This window comes from Thrips palmi, unplaced genomic scaffold (genome assembly GCF_012932325.1).
Source record: "Thrips palmi isolate BJ-2018 unplaced genomic scaffold, TpBJ-2018v1 HiC_scaffold_10, whole genome shotgun sequence".
Classification (NCBI taxonomy): Eukaryota; Metazoa; Arthropoda; class Insecta; order Thysanoptera; family Thripidae; genus Thrips; species Thrips palmi.
In genome coordinates, this window is record NW_023144621.1 from 15715586 (window position 1) to 15733467 (window position 17882).

Here is a 17882-nt window from a genome sequence, read left to right on the forward strand (position 1 = left end):
CGCTTCCGCGCGCACGTGTGTGTGTCTGCGTGTGTGTGCATTCCCTCTCATTCGCTACGTCCTGCCCGCCCCTCGTTCTGTTCTCCTCCAATCTGCTCCTGATCCGACTGCTGGCCGCTGCTGCCCCGCGTCTTTGTGCCCGGCCGCCGCGCTGGAGCTCCGCTAGCGGAACCCGGAACTTCGCTCCTTTTCGTTATTCTGCTCATTATGCCCGTTCTTCCGGGGCGGAGAGCCATTTTTCTTGTTTTGGCCGCGTTGTTGCTGCCGACGCTGCGGGGGGCTGGCCGGGGCTGGCCGGGGCTGGCGTATCGCGGCACCGTGCCAAAGCTCAGCCGGGCTGCAACAGCCCTTTCCCTCACCTGGACCGAGCCCTGGACCCTGCCCTGGGCCCAGGCGCGCCCAGACGCCTTAGCCATGGCCGGGCCGACACGAGGTATCGTTTTTGGACCGCAGCCGGGCGCAGCCCCGCACGGTAATGCCGTCCCCCCCCCCCCCCCCCCGGACCTCCCTTGACTCCTCGCCAGTTTCGCCGCGACGCCATAATAGGACTTCCTTGCGCCAAGAGAAAGTGAATTTCTGCGCAGGAAAAACCGCGATACCGTTTTCAATTTTCTTTCGCAGACACGAGCGGCACAGACCGCGGCCAAAACTTGGCGCGGTTCGTTGGCGTGGCTTTGTGCGTGCCTCCCTCGTGTGTGTGTGTGTGTGTGTGTGTGTGTGTGTGTGTGTGTGTGTGTGTGTGTGTGTGTGTGTGTGTGTGTGTGTGTGTGTGTGTGTGTGTGTCCAGGATAAGAAAGGGCCGACGAGAAGGCCCCCGACTTTGACTCCCTGCTCCCCCACATGAAGGCCCACACGAAGGCAACACACACACATTTTTCTCAGTTGCCTGCCCCCGATGCTTATAACGTTCCCTCTGCAGCTCTTGGCGCGGCGCGCGGCGCGCAGCGAATCTTGGAGCAAATTTGTTTCCTTGTTTGCATTCTTTTTATTCCCTCACGTTGCCGGCATTGCCCGGGCGCGGCGATATTGCTGTTATTGCTGTTGTTGTTTTTGCTGGCAGAATTTCGCCCGCGGCCCGCGGCATTTCTGCGCGGGAGGACAAGAAAAAGGCGACTTTGGGTCAAACTTTTAATTATGTTACCTCCACGGCGGAGGCGAGGTGGATGTACCCGCGTCGTCCTGGTTAGAGGACTCTCGGGTAATTTTTTTTAAAGGGAAAAATTAGAAAAAAGTGAAAGTGGAAATGAGCAAGTTAAAAGATCCGACAGAGCATGTAATGCGCGGACAAAGGGCGGGCCGGACTTGGACCCGGAAACGGGGGGAGGGGAAGTCCCGGAAGTCCCCTGTGCACCCCTGTGGCTGGCGGGCTGTCTGGGGGCTGGGACGCCAGCCGGTAGCGGCTTGAAGCTTTGAGCTTTAAATTCGGATGATGCCTGGAAATGGAGCTTTTGATCGGCCGGTGTGGGGGCCGGTGTGGGGGCCGGTTTGGGCAGCACGCAGGGACCCCGGAAAAGCCCCGGGACTCCACCTTTGTGCTCGGGGTAATATCGGAAGACCGAGGCCCCGGAATAAAGGACGGAACAAAATAATCTCCTTTCGCTCATCGGGCACGCCAGGGCCAGGGCCAAACTTTGGACCGCGCTGAGGCCTCCCGCCCCGAGTTGGAGCTGGCCAGGCGACGAAACGAGGACGATACCCCGCACGCAATAAGTCACGAACAAGCCGAGACAGCATTCTAAACTCGCTTCTTTTAGCATGCCTCTTCTACAGAAGGCATTTTCGCGCCTCACTATGGGAGCATTCTGACCGGGACCGCGAAGTCGGTCAAAACGGCGACGAAAGGGTAGAAATGGTGGGCGGCTTGCCCGCAGCGCGCTGCCCGCGGCACCCGCGGCCAGTGGGAGCGCCGGCGAGGTAGGCATCCCATCAGGCACGCCCACGCCCTCCATTGCCATTACCACTAGAGGCTAAACCACGCATGATCGTGCCATTTCGCTTCCACTTACCTCAAGGCTGCTAGTTGAACCCCTAACTTGAAACTTGAAACTGTCACGCCGCCCGGGCACACCGGCACTCCAAATCGGCCGAACGGTTCCAATCTGCAGCCGTTGTTCCCTCCTCGTCGGCGTCCCTGCCAAGAAAGGCCGCCGTTTAATTCTTCTGTTCCATTTGTCCTGCCGCAATACGGGCGAGGTGATCGGGAGGTCGGCCGGGCGGGGGGAAGAGGGGAGAGGGTGTTGTAGCCTTGCGGTCGAGTTGGCCCAGTTCCGGGCCGAATATTTATCGGTTGCAATATCGGTGGTCAGGTTTCGCCCCCATCGACAGCCTGCGCCATTTCCCGCTTTCCCGACTGTGAGGGCTGGCGCGCTGCGCTGTCGCCTCGGGCTTGATTTCATTTTCCGCGGGCAAGTCGGCTTTCGGGGGGACTTGGCCTGCAGCCTCTGGCAAGCCTGAGGCAAACTGGGCTGGGCGTTCGAACGCAGCGCTGGGGGGTCAACGCCCTCACCCCGTTCTGACGGGTATTATTCCGCTCCCGGGCCGTCCCGGGCGGGGCTCCAGAAGCATGGCCCTCTTTACCTCCACCGCGAGCAGCCTTACCTTTATTTTGCCCCCCGCCCCGCCCTGGCAGTGCCGCCCGCAACATTCATGAGATGAAAATGAGGTTCGGTGCTGAAAAATGGGAGCCATGCAGGATTCAACGGCGGCGAAGTGCCGCCGTCTGACGGCGTGTGCAGCACCGCCAAGGCGCGCCAAGGCGACAGCAACGTGCCTCCAGGCAACCAAAATCGAATCGAAAGAAATCGAAAAAGGACTTGTACGAGGACGTTTTGGTTTCTACGATGCATATCTCGTCGAACCGGCTTTCTGAATCACACGCCAGCTGGTGCATCGGCTGCACTCGTGCGCACCTTCCCTCGGCAGGGGGAGGGGGGTGGGGGGGGGGGGTAAACCAGCCCACGCAGTCCGCGCAGGGTGGCAGCACGCGTCAGCCGCCTGTGCATGATCCGCACCGGTGGACGCGCGGTGCGGGGTTGCCTCTCGCCCTCTCTCTTTCTAATGACAGCGTCTCTCTCTCTTTTCTCTCTCCTCTCTCTCTCTCTCTCTCTCTCTCTGTCTCTCTCACTCACTCATCCCCTCAGCCGCCCCCACCAGGTGGCACCGTGTGGGCTAATTACGATGACGCGTTCTGAGCTGGGTTGTGGTTCGTTCTTGCGGCAACGTAAAGACACACCACGTTCAGCAGGAAAAACCCATCAACTTGCAGTATTTTCTGGACTCGGATTCCTTTGCTGGGTTATGGTACAGTCAATGATAAGGACTGGCACGGGCAACGTGACGCCGGCCAAGCGAGGTCGTGGCGACGGGCTATCGCGAGCTATCCCACCCGCGCAGTCTCTGTCGCACTTGGGGGCGTTCCGTGGAGGTGCGAGTGAGACAGAGCACACGGTTCGGAATGAGTCCCGGTGGCCGGCCCGACGGGGCCTGCTCGCCCTGCTCGCCTGCACACGCCCCCTGAATCCGAACAAGCGCTGTCTCTCTCTCGAGCAGTAATGGGTGCGAGAGAGACAGAGCGACGCTGCCGTTCGGAGACGGCCCAGTACAGTAGCGCTAGCGCTGCGGTATCGCCCAGCCTCCAGATCCTTTCTTATCTGGAGGACTTCCGCAAGGCCCCTTCGGCGGTCCGCCGCCGCCCCGCCCGGCCCTGCCGCCCGCATGGCCGCACGGCGGCGTGGCCGCGTGGCCTGCACTGCACGCTGCACCTCGGCGTCGTGGCCGTGGTGGCCGCCGCGGCCGCCATGCGGGCCGGAAGCGCATTGCCGTTCATCTCATTGAGTTCCGCTCGGGGCCATCTCGTTTCTGCCCGCACAAAAATGGATCGCCCGGTCGCCCGCGGCATCGTCGTGGGGACTCTGTAAAAATCGCTCCATCATGGCGCGCGGCGCACTGCGCGTTTCTTTTTCACTTTTCCAGCCGTTTTGACATTGCCACGCGTGTACAGTGTGCCCCCGGAGGCGGCCCCTTCCCCTTCCAGATCGTCATGACGGACAGCTTCGCGCTCCGACGGCCGGAACTCGCCCCCGGAGGACTCCGGAGAAGTCGACGACGCCGGAGCCGAAAGCCGCGAGAGCCGACGCGCCGGATCATCGCGTGTGGAACATATGTTTACATCGCCCGCCTCGCCCGCCGTGGTCTCCAAGGGGCCCAGCGAGCCCGGCGGCGAGAGGGGGAAGGGGAGGGGGGAGTCTCTGGAGCAGGCCTGAAAGAAGTGAGACGTCTGGAGCCAAACGGCAGACACACGCACGAGTGTGTGCGTGCAAGTTTATTGCGTCTGTGTATGTGTGTGTGTGTGTGTGCTGCAGACGGAGGCAGCGAGCTGCCCATGTGGTCGCGGGGAAGGACGCCGCGGGGGGAGGGGAGGGGGGTGTCGGCTCTCCGCGGCGGCTGAGGGGGTGAGTGCGCTCGCGCGAGGGAGAGAGAGGGAGAGAGAGGGGGAAGGGAAGGGGCAGGAGGAAAGAGAGAGCGCGAGTCGGGCGAGGGAGGGACGGAGATAAACATAGCGCACAGAAGGGGTGGAGTGGTGGGGGCAGTTTGACTGCGCGTAGCTGCCGTGGCTGCGCGGCGGCGCTGTCGGGTCGCTCACACTCTCCACCCCGCTGGTGCCTCCCCTCCCCCTCCCCGCCCCTCGCCTTCCCTGCCCTGCCCCGGCTCAGTCGCCGTCGGGTTGGGACGCAGGACGCACCGCGAGGACAGAGGACCACGCCGAGGGCGAGCTCGCCGTCAAGGAGCCCAGCTGATTCGGAGCTAACGTGAGTACTGCGATGGGGCTTTGCGTAGCTTTGCGCTGCGGGTGCGTGGATGGTGGTGCGTGTCCTGGCCGTGGAGCCACAGCTCTGACGGCTGTCAAAGGCCCTGTCCAGGCTGGTGCAGGCCGCGGTCAGGCCAGGCCGGCCGCGGGCCGAGGTGGGCGGTTTGACAGCGCTGACGAGTACGTGTCTGCCAACAATGGTCGCGTCGCCGCGGTCGTCGCCCAGCGTGCTTTGTTGACGGCGTGCCTCAAGGCCACCAAGGCCGTATTGCCGCAGTGCGGTAAACCCCGCCCCCCGCCCCCCTGGCCGGAAAGGCGAGCCGGTTTTCCGGTTTTGGGGTTTGGTCTTGAACCTCCGCGGGCAGGGCTAGCCTTGGCGGCGGTTTCGCTCGAAATGGGGAATGGGGCGTCTTGGTGCCGTGGGCCCTTTCGGCCAGGGCCGCCATGTTGGACAGGCCAGACGGACAGGCCTCGTCAGGCTGACCACACCCTTGCCGTGTTGGGGGTGCACTGGGCTGCCGGGCCCTGGGAGTGCCCCGTCCTGACCCTCGGATTAATCTTAAGGCCGTCCTGACCGGAAGGTTGGACCACCCGAGGATGCAACAAAGCACTCCCCCTCCGCTCCCTGCGGTCATCCCCCAGGGTTGCGAGGTTGGCGGTTCCAACCCGCACAGCCGTCTGTCAGTGTACTCCGCTTCCCCGGTTGATTCCTGCAGTTTCGCCGGCGGCAGGCAGACACCGTCGCACGCCGTGACAGACGCTTTTTGTTGGCTTCATTTTTATGCGTTTCGTCGGGTCCTGCAGGACTAGACTGCACACTGCAGTGCCGCACCACCACCACCCCTCACCCTATCGACTAACCCCGCCTGCCCGGCGCGAGGTTCGCGCCGTCGCCGCGGAGGGCAGCACCAGTCGGCTGGCGCGGCCACGCGGCGCTACCCCGCGACGCTCGGCGATACTCCGTGCCTGGGGGGCGTAGCTCCCCATTTGACCGTCTTCGCTTCTCTCTCTTCTAACTGTCATTCTGTCCGCAGGTTCACCATGGGCACGATGGGGCCGTTGCTGGCGTGCTCGGCAGGGCCGCTGGGGGCCTCAGCCGGCAGCCCCGAGGTGCTGCTGCAGGGCTACCGGTCGTGCCTGCACGAGGCGCTGCGCGTGCTGGTGGAGGCGGAAGGCGCGCCCACCGCGGACCCGCGCGTGCTGGCGCTCACGGCGCACCTCACCAGGAGGCAGGCGGCCCTGGAGATGGCGGAGGAGTCCCGCCGGCAGCACCAGCACCTGCAGCAGAGCCAGCTCCTGCAGCACTACTTCCGCGGCGTCGACTTGCACTACTCCAGGTAGGCGCGGCTCCGGTTTCGCGCCCAGGTGTGCCGACCACGTGACGTCACCACCAGCCCGTCACGACACGTGTCACGCCACGTGCGAGGACGCGCGGGATGCGACCACCCCGTCCACCGCTTCCGACATCGGAGCCACCGGCCAGCACGCCTGCACCTGCGGGGACCGCGGACAGTCTGGGGACCACGGACGGACTCGCCGACGGGGACATTCTGTGATTGGGGAAAGGAAAATCAAACAAGGAAGTAACCATTTTTTTCATGATTTTTCTCCTGGACAAGTATTTTGCGCAAGTAAGTGCACTACCCGGGGAGCGTGCAATTTCTCAACTTGAGGACGACGAAGATTTCATCATCGTGTCTCGTGCCAAAGTTTGTCAGGCATTTTATATATTTTGTGATATAGAAAACATGGAGGATAGAGTTTGGGAGGGGCGGGTTGGGGGAGATGTCCTGAGTTTGAAGGACTCGGGGTTTGTTTGTCTTTATTTTCTTCTTTTATTTAATTCGTTATTGTGTGATGCTGTCGACAAGGCTCTCACGCCAAATCGGGCCCGTACTTCCACAAAGATTTCTCGTCATGTACATAGTTTATAAAATATCTCTTATAATCTGTTAATATTATTTTGCGACAGGACTGTACATTTTATGCAAAGATGTGGCCAGTGATTATCCATGGAATAACACGTTTCAAAACCGTAGTACAGCGTTTAAAAGTTGCATATATTTGGAGGAGCTGCTCTTTTAAGCACTGCCAATTCGCAATTTAGAAAAATAATTTTGAAATGAGGAAAAAAATTCCAGCAAAACTCTGTGAGCGCTATTTGGGTTCCCGCGGTGACACTTGGACCCCGCCTTATGACTCGTGCCTTGATGTAATCGTACGGTTACTTGCTCATTGTATCGTAAAACAAGTCTTAGCCGTTAGTTCACAGACCAAACTAAAATCAGCAACATTTTATAATACTTTACATGCAGAGGTAGATTGGCGGTCGGGTGGCGCGTGAAGTCTGGAAAAGAAATTTCCTGTTGGGCTCGCGAAATTCCACCTTGGAGGGTTTTGAATCTCGCGAGTGGTCGAGAAGTCAGCGCCGCGAGTGGCTCTGAGAACAATCGACTTTTGAGGGAGACGGTCGAAACGGCTCCTCCGCGAGGCGAGGACTCGCCGCCCACCCGCCGCCATTTAATGAACGTCTTCGTCTGATGTCAGTGCCTTTGGAGTGGTCCGCCACTTTTTGAAGACTTAACGCCCTCCCTTCAACTTCCCCACTACGCAGACTGTCCTTGTCTGTCTCTCCGATCGGGCCGAGTTCTCCGCGACAGAGAACACGGCCGAGATCCCCCTCCCCCTGGTATTCAAGGTTCGTGCCTTTATACGAAGAGTACATGCCACACTCATTCACCCTCTTCAAAGAGAGTGCCTTTTAGCGAACGAACTTGGCCGGCCGGCCCGCCCACCTGCCCTCCGAGTTTGAAATCCGTTTTGGCGCGCTTTGTCGCGCCGTTTGAAGAACTCGCAGGGCGCCGCGCCGCCAAGTGGCGATGGCTGCTACTTATTTTATAGCCGCAGTAGGTTCGGTAGAAAAGGATTGCCCTTTCTTGGGACGCGAAGAGAGGTAATTTTTTTTCCTGATTCATCCAGAGAGCTCACTAATTATTCTAGTCGCGCTAGCTGCGTCGCGTGCCCTATAGAAACCCCGGCAGTGGGCAGGACGCGCCCTGTGCAGCCCCTTTGTCAAGTACACTCCCTGCCAAGCGCGCCAGCAGGTTCGCCTGGCAGGGAGTGTACTTCTCAAACGCACTTCACAGTGTGCGTCCGTCATGGAGAACGCCTTGCAGTGCACTGCCAACTTTCTAGGGAACCGCGGCTGCAGAACAACTATCGTCATATCATTACTTATCAGTGCCTTAAGTCCAGCCTAATGGGCCGAACGGACACCACTTCATTTCACAATTAAGCCTTATCTAAAATGAAAAATTTAAAAAAACGAAGCTCAAGTTGGAGGATTTATCAACACTATGGTATTACTTTGTGTCTGAGCTGTTTCTATGGTTGCCTGGAAAGCCTCACCGTTTTTTGCCATCAAAATGACGTTTAAAAACCAAAGAATTTGGACCAATCTTATTCTATCATAAATATGGTTTTCACTTTTTCACGCGCGCTATTCGTGGTGTATCGCTGTCCACTCTTTGCTTTGTTGCATAGTTTAGCGGGCGTTTACTATTTTCAATAGTCTAACGATTGTATAGATAGACTTAGTGCCGGCGGAGCTAATAATACTGCAATGTTACTGAACAAGTACGCTGAAAAGATACCTGTGGTGTTCCCATGATAAAATAATGTATCCTCAGACTATAATGTAGCCAAAGATTTTGTTCACTGTCGTCGCTGATCTCATATGTATCCCTCACAGGCCTATCGGTGTTGAAGTCAAACGTATTATTCTAGTCAACATGGACTTTTCCTTACTCATCTAGTCATACCATGGCTCGCGCCTTTTTAACAAATTGTATAGAGTTTGAAAGATTAATAAAAAATATACGATGAAAATCCTTGTGTCTGAGTTGCTCTTTCCCTTGAAAAGACTCTTCCAGGCGGAAGGGAAGTGAGACAGAGAGAGGTGAAGAAAAAAATGTCAACAACCTGATGGGCCTCTTCCCGGGTCGAGCGAGTGTCCGCCTACCTGACCTGACCTGTAAGCGAAAACGAGGAGGTGCTAAGTGCGGGGCTGCCTGTCAGGGCCTTGCCTGGCCTTGCCACTCTTATCAAAAGGGTTACACCTCCAATCATAACGGCAGTCCACGATCATCACACTCATCATCACCTCTGCTCGGAGATCGAAGTCTTCCGGGTGCGAAATAATTAAAGTCTCAACCGTCCAAAAGTTCGAGCATTTTCTCAAGAAGTTCGTTTTGGAGACGTAGTACATGCGCGGGGTTCAGTGACCCAGGGGCGCCTGTCTTCCCCGCCACATGTGTTGAACGCAGGGGCCTACCGACCCGGAAGCCCTGCAGGGAAAGGGGTGGGGGGAGCGCCCTAGAGCCGGATGCGCGCACCTTACGCTGGCCTGATCTTTCAGCAAACACCCACAAAAAACCATCACTTTCCTTCGCCTCTTCTTTCGGTGTCCGTGCCTTTCCCAGTGCTACACTGTTGCATTTATTTTTATATATTTTTCTAGTGTACGTCCGCAATGCGCAGGGGTTGCATTCCGCACGTGCACGTCGTCGGCGGGGCGACGGGTCCGACGGGGTGGTGAAGGGGTGCGCGCTCGTCTCGGACTGGTCACGCCGGTCGCCGACGTCGTCCTCGGCGACCCGGACGCAGAATCCGCGTATTTGTCGAGTGAGTCCGCCCCAGTTGCGGCGGTCCTGCCTGCTGCACAGCTGCCGCGCGCGCCGCCGCTAGGCCGCCGCTCCCCCTGGCCGCCGTGGCCGCCGTGGAGGGGGTAGTGCACCTGGACGACCCCACCGCTCCTCCCCCTCTCCCCGCCCCGTCCCGTCTGGACTCCGTCTGCCTGCTCGTCCGTCGCGGCTCCCTCCTTCGTCTGGGCCTGCTCCTGCTGGCTGCTGCTCTGCTCCACCACCACCACACCAGTCACCAGTGTGTGTCGGCACTTGCCCCAGGACGGTCGCCGAGGCTGCAGCGCTCCCCGTCCACGTCGTCGAGGCCCTGGTCGAGGACCCCTGCACCGCCATGCAGTGGCAGGACGCGCCGGCACCGCCCTTCACAGAGCAACAGGTAAGGACGGCGATGACCCCCAGGACCACGCCGACGTCGTCCCTCCCCACTGGAAGGACGTCCTCTCTCTTTAGGGAGATCATGGTGATCACAGTGTTGGTGTCCTCAAGACTTTTTCGACTTTTTCCGTACGAAGTGTCGCCGTGTGCAAGTCATTCATTTTTCCGCCACGAGGAAGTCATTCATTGAGTTGAAGAAAGTGTATTTGGTTTCGCTTTACCTCCATACACCACCCCCGCCTGTCCTTGGCAAGGTCATCGCGCTGTTTGTTACGTGGTTCCTGGACGCTCCTGACGACGGGCTGACACCTTCCTAATAGTCCCGTGTGTTTGGCGGCGCCAGGTTCAGCGGGATCGACCTACTTTTACAAATTATTATTTCCTTTCAAAGAGAGGAAGGGAGGCCCCTTTTCCCTTTTCTTGGCTTCTGCTTTACCTGGGCTCACCCATTAGGATACCCGCCGCTCCCCGGGTGCGACACCCTCACCCTGGCCCCAAGCCGACCCGGGGCAGACCATCCAGGCGCTTTGATTGAGAAATCGAGTAAATCGCTTCATTTCGAGTTATTCACCTTCCACCTTTGGCACTACTTTAAACTGTTTTTTAACAGTGCTCGCAACAGTGAGCTACAGTGTACCCCCGGCGGCGCGCGCGTGCGTCTTGGAGCGCGACGCGTGCCGGCAACACGCGACCGCGCGGTGCGGCGTGCGAGGCGTGCGCGCACGGGCGTGACCGTCCCCCTCTCTTCCCTCTCTCTCCTCTCTCTCGCTCCCTCCCGCGTGCTGTGCTGTTGCTCGCACCTGCTCCCCCCACCACCGCCAAAAGGCGACCGGCTGACCGGCCACCGGCCGGCCGGCAGAGCGATTCATTCCGCACAGAGGTTCGTCGCTCTGTCTCTCTCGCACTCTGAGGCGCACCCGATGAGTGCGAGAGAGACAGCGACTGTTCGGAAGAGCTCGCCGTATGCTGCGATCCAGTCGCGATAAAAAGGTCCTCTCTATTTCTCTGGATCGCACCGTCGCAGGACCGAACCGGGCCTTGCAGTGGTTTTGCAGTGGAGGGTCAGAAGGAGAAGTCCAGGATAAAGAGGGATCGGTGCTAAAAGCGGTGCATTCCTGTTGCAGGTCGCCAAGGGACCCGGCCCTATGACGAGCGACACGTTCGACGCCTTCGACGCAGCCATGAACGTCTCCATGAACGAGACGGCGGCGCTCATGTCGCTGGTGCCCTTGGACAGGAGCCAGCTGTACGGTGAGTGGTGACACTTTGTCTCTCTTCAGTGACTGCTCCGCGCCCATTCGGCCGTTTTCTAGCTTCGCATTTCCCTCCATAGATCTGGCTGAGATGCTGCTGTCCGAGATGATCCCCGGCTGGGACGAGGACGTCGACGACGAGGACGACGAGGACGTCGAGAACGACGAGGACGACGACGAGGACTGGGAGGAGAGCCTGCCCCGCGGCGTGGACCCGGTCATGGACGCCAGCTACCGCGCCTGCATCCTGGAGGCCGAGCGCTACCTGGTGCAGTGCGAGGGCCTGGACGCCGAGGGCACCGTCATCGCCGACCTCAAGGAGTACCTCCACGAGGCCAGGATCCACGCCGCCGCGCCGCCCAGCCAGCAGCGCCAGCGGCCACCGGGACACCCTTAGAGCCCTGCACCTGGAACAGTGTCCCCTGGGGCTGTTATAATCAATTGTTTTGAGGTTTCGAGTGGCATCTAGTCAGTAGCGTAAGGATCAAGAGCGAGGAAGTGCAAAATCTCGAACCAGAAAAAAAAATCTCCAATTTATTTGTGATAATAGCCTTAAGTTTAATATTATTTTAGCGACGACGACGGTGTACTGTGTACAAAAGACTAACTTGAATAATAAATCAAAAATATTCTTTCAAAGTGTTGAATTATTTGCGTTTTGTGTGACTGTTCCTCAATTACATGGCACTCTCATCTGAAAAGAGAAAGAAATAAAGACAAACGAGACAGCTGCAGAATGGAATGCTGCGTGATCCCCAATCAAAATTGTCGTGATTCTCTGAATCGACAGATCTTTTTTTTATCGCTCCCATCTAACGGGACGACGTGGCAAGCTCGACGTACACGCACACACACACGCTCCTTCCGCGTAACCTCGTGATAGCCGGAACAGAGAAGGGTGGGCTAATGGTCCTCGGGGTTGCGTGGGATCCTTTGAACGAGGGGCTGCTGATCCGACGATGCCGCCAGCGATCGCATTTCTGACCTAGTTTCACTACTCAGCAGCACCGCGTTTTTGCACTGGCACACTGTGTGTGTGTGTTTTTAAGAAAAGAAGGAAAAAAGGGCGACCTCATTTTGTGAGGGCGGAAAAGGGAATATGTGGGTTTGTAGAACACGTGCCGAGTGATCGAATGTGTGTTGTTGAAAATGGGCTGTGGTGGTTTCGGCCTTCGGATGCAACGCCGGCCTCGGAGAGCTGCCAAAAGATCGAAAAATCAAATATTGCTGATTTTGGGTGGCACCTGCGTCCAATCTAGCTGAGGCCAGAATACCTCCCTCAACGCAAGTCTTTCATGCCCCGGCTTTGACCTCAACGATTTTGGGACTAGTAACCTTGCAAAAATGGCCAAAAAGTGATTAAAGCTCCGAAAGTAGTAGTTTTTGCTGACTTTGGTCGACTTTTGGTACCGCACGGTGTTCTAGGCCTCCAGCAGCAGCGGAACCTTCGCGGGGACCTAGAGCGCGGCACCGCCATGCAGCGGGTTCCGACGGCCGTGTACTTCCTGGTGGGGGTCACGATTACTAGGTCAAGTTGAGGGCTGCCTGCCGCCGGCCTGCCGGTCCTGACCCTAACGGGGCTGTTATGCCATACACAAGGGCGGGCCGGGCCGGGCCGGCCAGGTAGAGGGTTGGGCGGTGTGAGGTTCCGCGTTATGATGACGCGACCCGACCCAACTCTTCCGTGTCCGGGTCTTCGGGTCGGCGTGCCGCGGCGGGCCGCAGTCCCGTTCGTGACCCACATTCGAGATTTTTTTCTTCCCGCCCCACACTTCGGGGCGGCGGTGGTCGCGCACCTTGCCGCAGGGCTGCCCGGGGCGGCAACGGCACACATGCACGGCACGGGGGCACGCATGCAGCAGGTGACGCCAGGGGAATTCATTAGGGGGCTTCTTCTTTTAATAAATTTAATATTCTGGAAAGATGAAAAGCGCCTGCGCCCGCCGGTAAATGGTGTTCCCTCACAAAGCCGAGTCCTTGGCCGTGACTGTGTAGGCGTGTGCGTGTGGGGATGCCCCAGCCAGGCCTCCCGAGTCATGAGACTCAAACTGCGTTTTGCATGACACTACAGGTCATTATCCACCTGCGAAAAAAAAAGAACACAGAAAAAAAGAGACAGACGAAAGTATGAGAGCATTCCTTGATACACAGGTGGCGCCTTCTCAATTCTTCGTCGAATTCCGCTTGATAGGCCACCAGGGGGGCAAACGCTGACGCCAAATTTGCGAAAGCTAATTTTCCGCCGTGTACTCACTCGGCAGGACGCAGACCCGGCTGCAGACCCTTGCATCGAGAGCAAGGTTACTGGAACAAGGCCCCGGGTCGGCTGCACCTTATCAGTGGCGGTGCATTGGGCACCGGGGGGGAGGGGGAAGGCACACCGCCAAGGGTTATGAGAGGTGAACTCAATACGAGCGGTTCGAAAATCCAGTCCGCGTGCGTGCGCCTTCAGCGCGTACACTGGCAGTAAACTAGCGGCGTGTGTTGCGGCGCGTCGCGGCGCGTCGCTAGCTCTGTTGATAACAGTGGCGCGACGCCCTGCCGGCGGCCCTGGCCCTCACCTTGGCTCACCGCACCGCCGCCAGGCCGCCAGACAGGAGGAGGGGGAAGGGAGACAGTCATGTTCGTTTCTGGAATTTTCACGAGTTTTTCGCCAGTAGTGGTGTGACATGTGCTGTTCCTGCTCATTCATGACCATCAAACCTAACCTAACCTAGCCTAACCTAACCGCATAAGTACAGTTCAGTGCCGCCACGGAAGGACATAGGAAAAGTCACCAATAATTACCGGTGCCTACCCACCCGTTACCAGAGTTTCCGAACTCTCCTCCATTCTGCCAGGCAGCGGGAGAGTTTTACAGCGCAGGCCCCGCTCTCGTTCTGGCGGGAAACTTTTTACGGCGGGAAATTTGGACGCGAGACACTGACGGCGCGGCGCGCGTGGCGTCCTCCGCCCTGCCGATAACGCGAGCCGTCTGGCAGTAACGCTTCTCTTCCAAAACGCGCTGCTTGTTATCGTGTTTCGTTTCGGTTTTGATTGGCCAACGCGTTTCCGGTGGGCTTTCAGCGCGCCGCGGCCGTGGGCTGTCACTTTGTTGACACCTAACCTAACCTGCGAGGCGCGTGCACTCGAAAAACGGAATTTGAAAACGGACGGGAAGGCGCCGAGGCATCGGCATTCGGCCCGGTGCACCGCGGTATGGTTCCGGGGCCCTGCAGGACGCCCTGGCGGGAAGGCTCCGTAGTGAGACAGCGAGACGCAGTACGAAGTGAGACGGAGTGAGATGCGGGCGGACCGAAGGACCGAAGGGTGGGCGTCGTTGTCCTGTCGTTCGTCGCCACGCGTCGCCACGCTTGGTCTTGACACACATCGCCAAGTGCATCACGCAAAAGTGCGCATCGGAACGGAACTGCGCCTCGTTAAGATCAGCAAGAAAAAGTTTTTAGAAAATTTTGGATTTTGGTTTATGTTCCCGTTGTGGGTGGTAGTGGGGAGGGGGGGACTGCGAGAGTCGTCGCCCGAAAGGCCGAAAGGCAGGCCTTTTCGGAGCGTCCTCCTCGAGTTCACCGAACGGAAAAAGTCCTGACCGCCGCACCGGATTTCATTTTCGGCCAAAGCGAAGGCGCTTCGGACGCGGCCGAAAACGATTGTCTTCCTCGCTGGGTCGGCAGTCAAATGAGGAGCGCGTTCGAGAGTCTCGACGCGCGACACTCGCGGCGTGGCGGCCGACGGCCTCGCGGCCACTGCACCCAGCCTTACAGTGCCCTCACAGTCGCGATTTGAACTTGCCGCCGAAGGCAAGGGGCGTTCAAATGCCGCCAACCCCTGCGCAACGCGCAACGCGATTCGCCAACGCGCGCCGACTTTCACTCTGAGCTTGCGAGCGGCCTGGAGGTGTCTGCGGATGCCTTAGTGAGGCTGCTTCCTGTAGCACAGTGACACTAGTTCGGGGCTGACCTTGCTGACCGGGCCTTGTCGAGACCGTGCGTGGCTTTGCCACAGCCTAGAGTTCAATCTACACCTGCCAATTCATTTACTCTTAAAAAACTTGTTGATGGCACTGCCTGGTCGATCCCCGTGCACTAATCGGTTGAACGGATCGCTACACGGGATCGGCGCGAGTGGGGGCCGCGGCGGCAGGCCGTGGCGGCAGGCAGTGGGTCTGCATACGGCCGTGCCATTGAACCTGCTGCAACGCGCGCTGTTGTTGCTGCTGTTGTTGTTACGTCGCGTTACGTCCGCGGGCGTCGCGTCGCGTCGTCGTCGCGGTTCCGACGCATAAAACGGTCCCTGGCAGCTGCAGGTGGCACAGTCTCCCTCGCCACCCACAGCGCGCCGCACGGGCCAGCTCCACAGCCAGCTCGACACCAAGCTGCAGCTGCAGTGCCCGTCCCCGTGTTCGCTCTCGTTCGGTCCCCGTCGTCGTCGCCGTCCTCGCGGTGCTCGAGTGCGTCCATCCTGCTGCAGCGAGCCGTCCCCGCCGCCAACATGCTCCCCGTCGTGCTCCTAGCGCTGTGCGCGGCGCCCGCGGCGCTGCTCGCCGCCACCACGGTGTGTGCTCTCGGGAAAGCGAATGTCGCGGGTTCGATTCCCGGTCGGTGACTCGTGTTTTTCGTGAATTTGGATCAGTGGCATACTGTGTGTGCGCAGGCCTCGGTGCCCGCCCTGCCGTCGTCGAGCGTGCAGGTGCACTACAACGAGACCTCCACGTCCACGACCACCACGCCGGCCACCGAGACCGTCGACGACTGCGGCTGTGGTGAGCGCGACCTTCCCGCCATTCCGAGCCTTTTGAATCAGTGCTGCCACTAAAATTCGCACCACGCACTGGGAGTTTCGAAAGGGTTGCCAACCTCGCAATGTCGAGGCTTTGCTTCTAGAAGGGACGCCAAGCGTGGTGTAACCACCGTGGGAATGTTTGCTGCCTACCCATGTGACAACGCTGAGGTTGTGTTTCCCTCCCCTGCCAGTGTGCGGGCTGTCGCGGCGGACGCGCATCGTGGGCGGCGAGGAGGCCAAGGAGGCCGAGTTCCCCTGGCTGGCCGCGCTGGCGCGCAGGGGCAAGTTCTACTGCGGCGGCGCGCTCATCACCCGCAAGCACGTGCTCACCGCGGCCCACTGCATGTACAGGTGGGTGTCCCGGGTTCGAGCCCCGCACAGTGGGCCAGACGACCGATGGGGGCGGCCAAAACTCTAGACGTGTTTTGAGCTCCAGTGTCGCTAAACAAGACGCTAACCGAGCGTGTGACCCCCACCAATGGATTCCTCATTCGGAGAGCAGTCCATTGGTGGGGTCACCCGTTCGATTCGAGTCCCATTTAGCGACTCTGGAGTTCAAAACGTGTCCGGAACTTTGACCGCCTCCACCGGTCTTCTGGCCCACTGTTTCCCGGCTCCCTTTCCCCGCCTTTCTGACGATGGCTGTTGGCCGCACGCTGGCCGCACGCCGGCCGCAGCATGTCGCCCAAGGACATCACGGTGACCATGGGCGCGCACAACCGCTCCTCGTCGCGCTGGGCGCCGGGCCGCGTCGAGCGGAAGCTCAGCAAGGTGTCGGTGCACGAGCGCTTCGACGTGTCCAACTTCAACAACGACATCGCCATCCTGGAGCTCGACAAGGAGGTCGACATCGACACCGAGGCCGGACTCACCCGCACCGTGTGCCTGCCCGCCGGCGGTAGGTGCTTCACTTAGTGCACGCCGCGTGCAGCCCCACACTCGCCAACCTGAACTTGCTCTTGCTGACAGAGCGCGACTACGCGGGGCTGACGGGCACCGTGACGGGGTGGGGCCGCGTGGGGGAGCGCAAGCCCACGTCCGACGTGCTGCGGAAGGTGGAGGTGCCCCTGATGGCGCAGGAAGACTGCCACAAGTCCGGCTACCCGTCGGGCCGCATCACCGACAAGATGGTCTGCGCCGGCCTGCCCAAGGGGCTCAAGGACGCCTGCCAGGTAAGGCCAAGGCCGGGGTGGCTGCGCGATGGGCTGCCTGCCCCTCCGGCGGCGAGGGTGGCCGGGAGTGCGTTGGGCTGCCTACCTCGCCGGCTGTGACGCCGCAGGCTGGGAGAGAACTAACCGTTGTTTTTTCGACAGGGTGACAGCGGCGGCCCCCTCGTCTTGGGCTCCGAGTCCGGCCCCAGTTCCGAAGTGATCGGTCGGTACCGCTCTTCCTTTTCCACCCTTGCGAACGCGGGTTCAAATCCACTCACAGATTCCCTTTTGCTGCAGGCATAGTGTCCTGGGGACGCGGGTGCGCGCGCCCCAACTTCCCCGGCGTGTACACTCGCGTCCACAAGTTCCTGCCCTGGATCCACGAGAAGCTGGGAGACACCTGTACCTGCAGACCGGCGGCCTGATTCCTCCGACGGACACTCTCCACACCGCTTGCCTGATCTCAGCCTGATACCATTCCTTGAGAGACGCGTCTCTGTTATGATTCTAGTCATTCCCGTCATTCGGGGGGTTGTAGTTAGCTGTGCAAACCAGGGCTCTTGGATAGAATACGTAGAATATGGTCCACTAGTTATTTGTTTTGTTGTCATACGTAATTGAACGCAATCGGAAAGACCGTGGCAGACTGATTATTTGGAACATTTCCCGCATGGGCTTTAGATTAGTAAGTGTTTCCATTGTTATTGTTAGTAAATTATTTGTTGTTGTGTTGTTTCTATGGTGTTTGAAGATTACTTGGTTACATTATTTATTATTAAAGAACAATTCTTTAAAATGGAAGTGACTACTGTAA

At 59.0% G+C, this 17882-nt stretch overlaps 3 protein-coding genes across 3 annotated transcripts; all 3 read left to right on the forward strand.

Moving 5' to 3' along the window:
* Nucleotides 1-4724: 4724 nt before the first annotated feature.
* Nucleotides 4725-8695, forward strand: LOC117654059. The gene is made up of 2 exons (XM_034400200.1): nt 4725-4808; nt 5842-8695. Exon 2 carries the CDS (start codon nt 5849-5851, stop codon nt 6146-6148), a length of 300 nt encoding a protein of 99 aa, XP_034256091.1. The 5' UTR covers nt 4725-4808; nt 5842-5848; the 3' UTR covers nt 6149-8695.
* A 955-nt stretch (nt 8696-9650) lies between these two features.
* LOC117652557 (zinc finger protein castor homolog 1-like) lies at nt 9651-11777 on the forward strand. Its single transcript, XM_034397571.1, has 3 exons — nt 9651-9886; nt 11010-11136; nt 11219-11777. The coding sequence occupies exons 1-3, from the start codon at nt 9842-9844 to the stop codon at nt 11533-11535; spliced, it is 489 nt and encodes a 162-aa protein (XP_034253462.1). The 5' UTR covers nt 9651-9841; the 3' UTR covers nt 11536-11777.
* A 3849-nt stretch (nt 11778-15626) lies between these two features.
* On the forward strand, nt 15627-17869 carry LOC117645630 (trypsin-like). The gene is made up of 7 exons (XM_034385893.1): nt 15627-15689; nt 15789-15897; nt 16109-16268; nt 16595-16815; nt 16887-17089; nt 17231-17291; nt 17366-17869. The coding sequence occupies exons 1-7, from the start codon at nt 15627-15629 to the stop codon at nt 17491-17493; spliced, it is 945 nt and encodes a 314-aa protein (XP_034241784.1). The 3' UTR covers nt 17494-17869.
* Nucleotides 17870-17882: the final 13 nt, after the last annotated feature.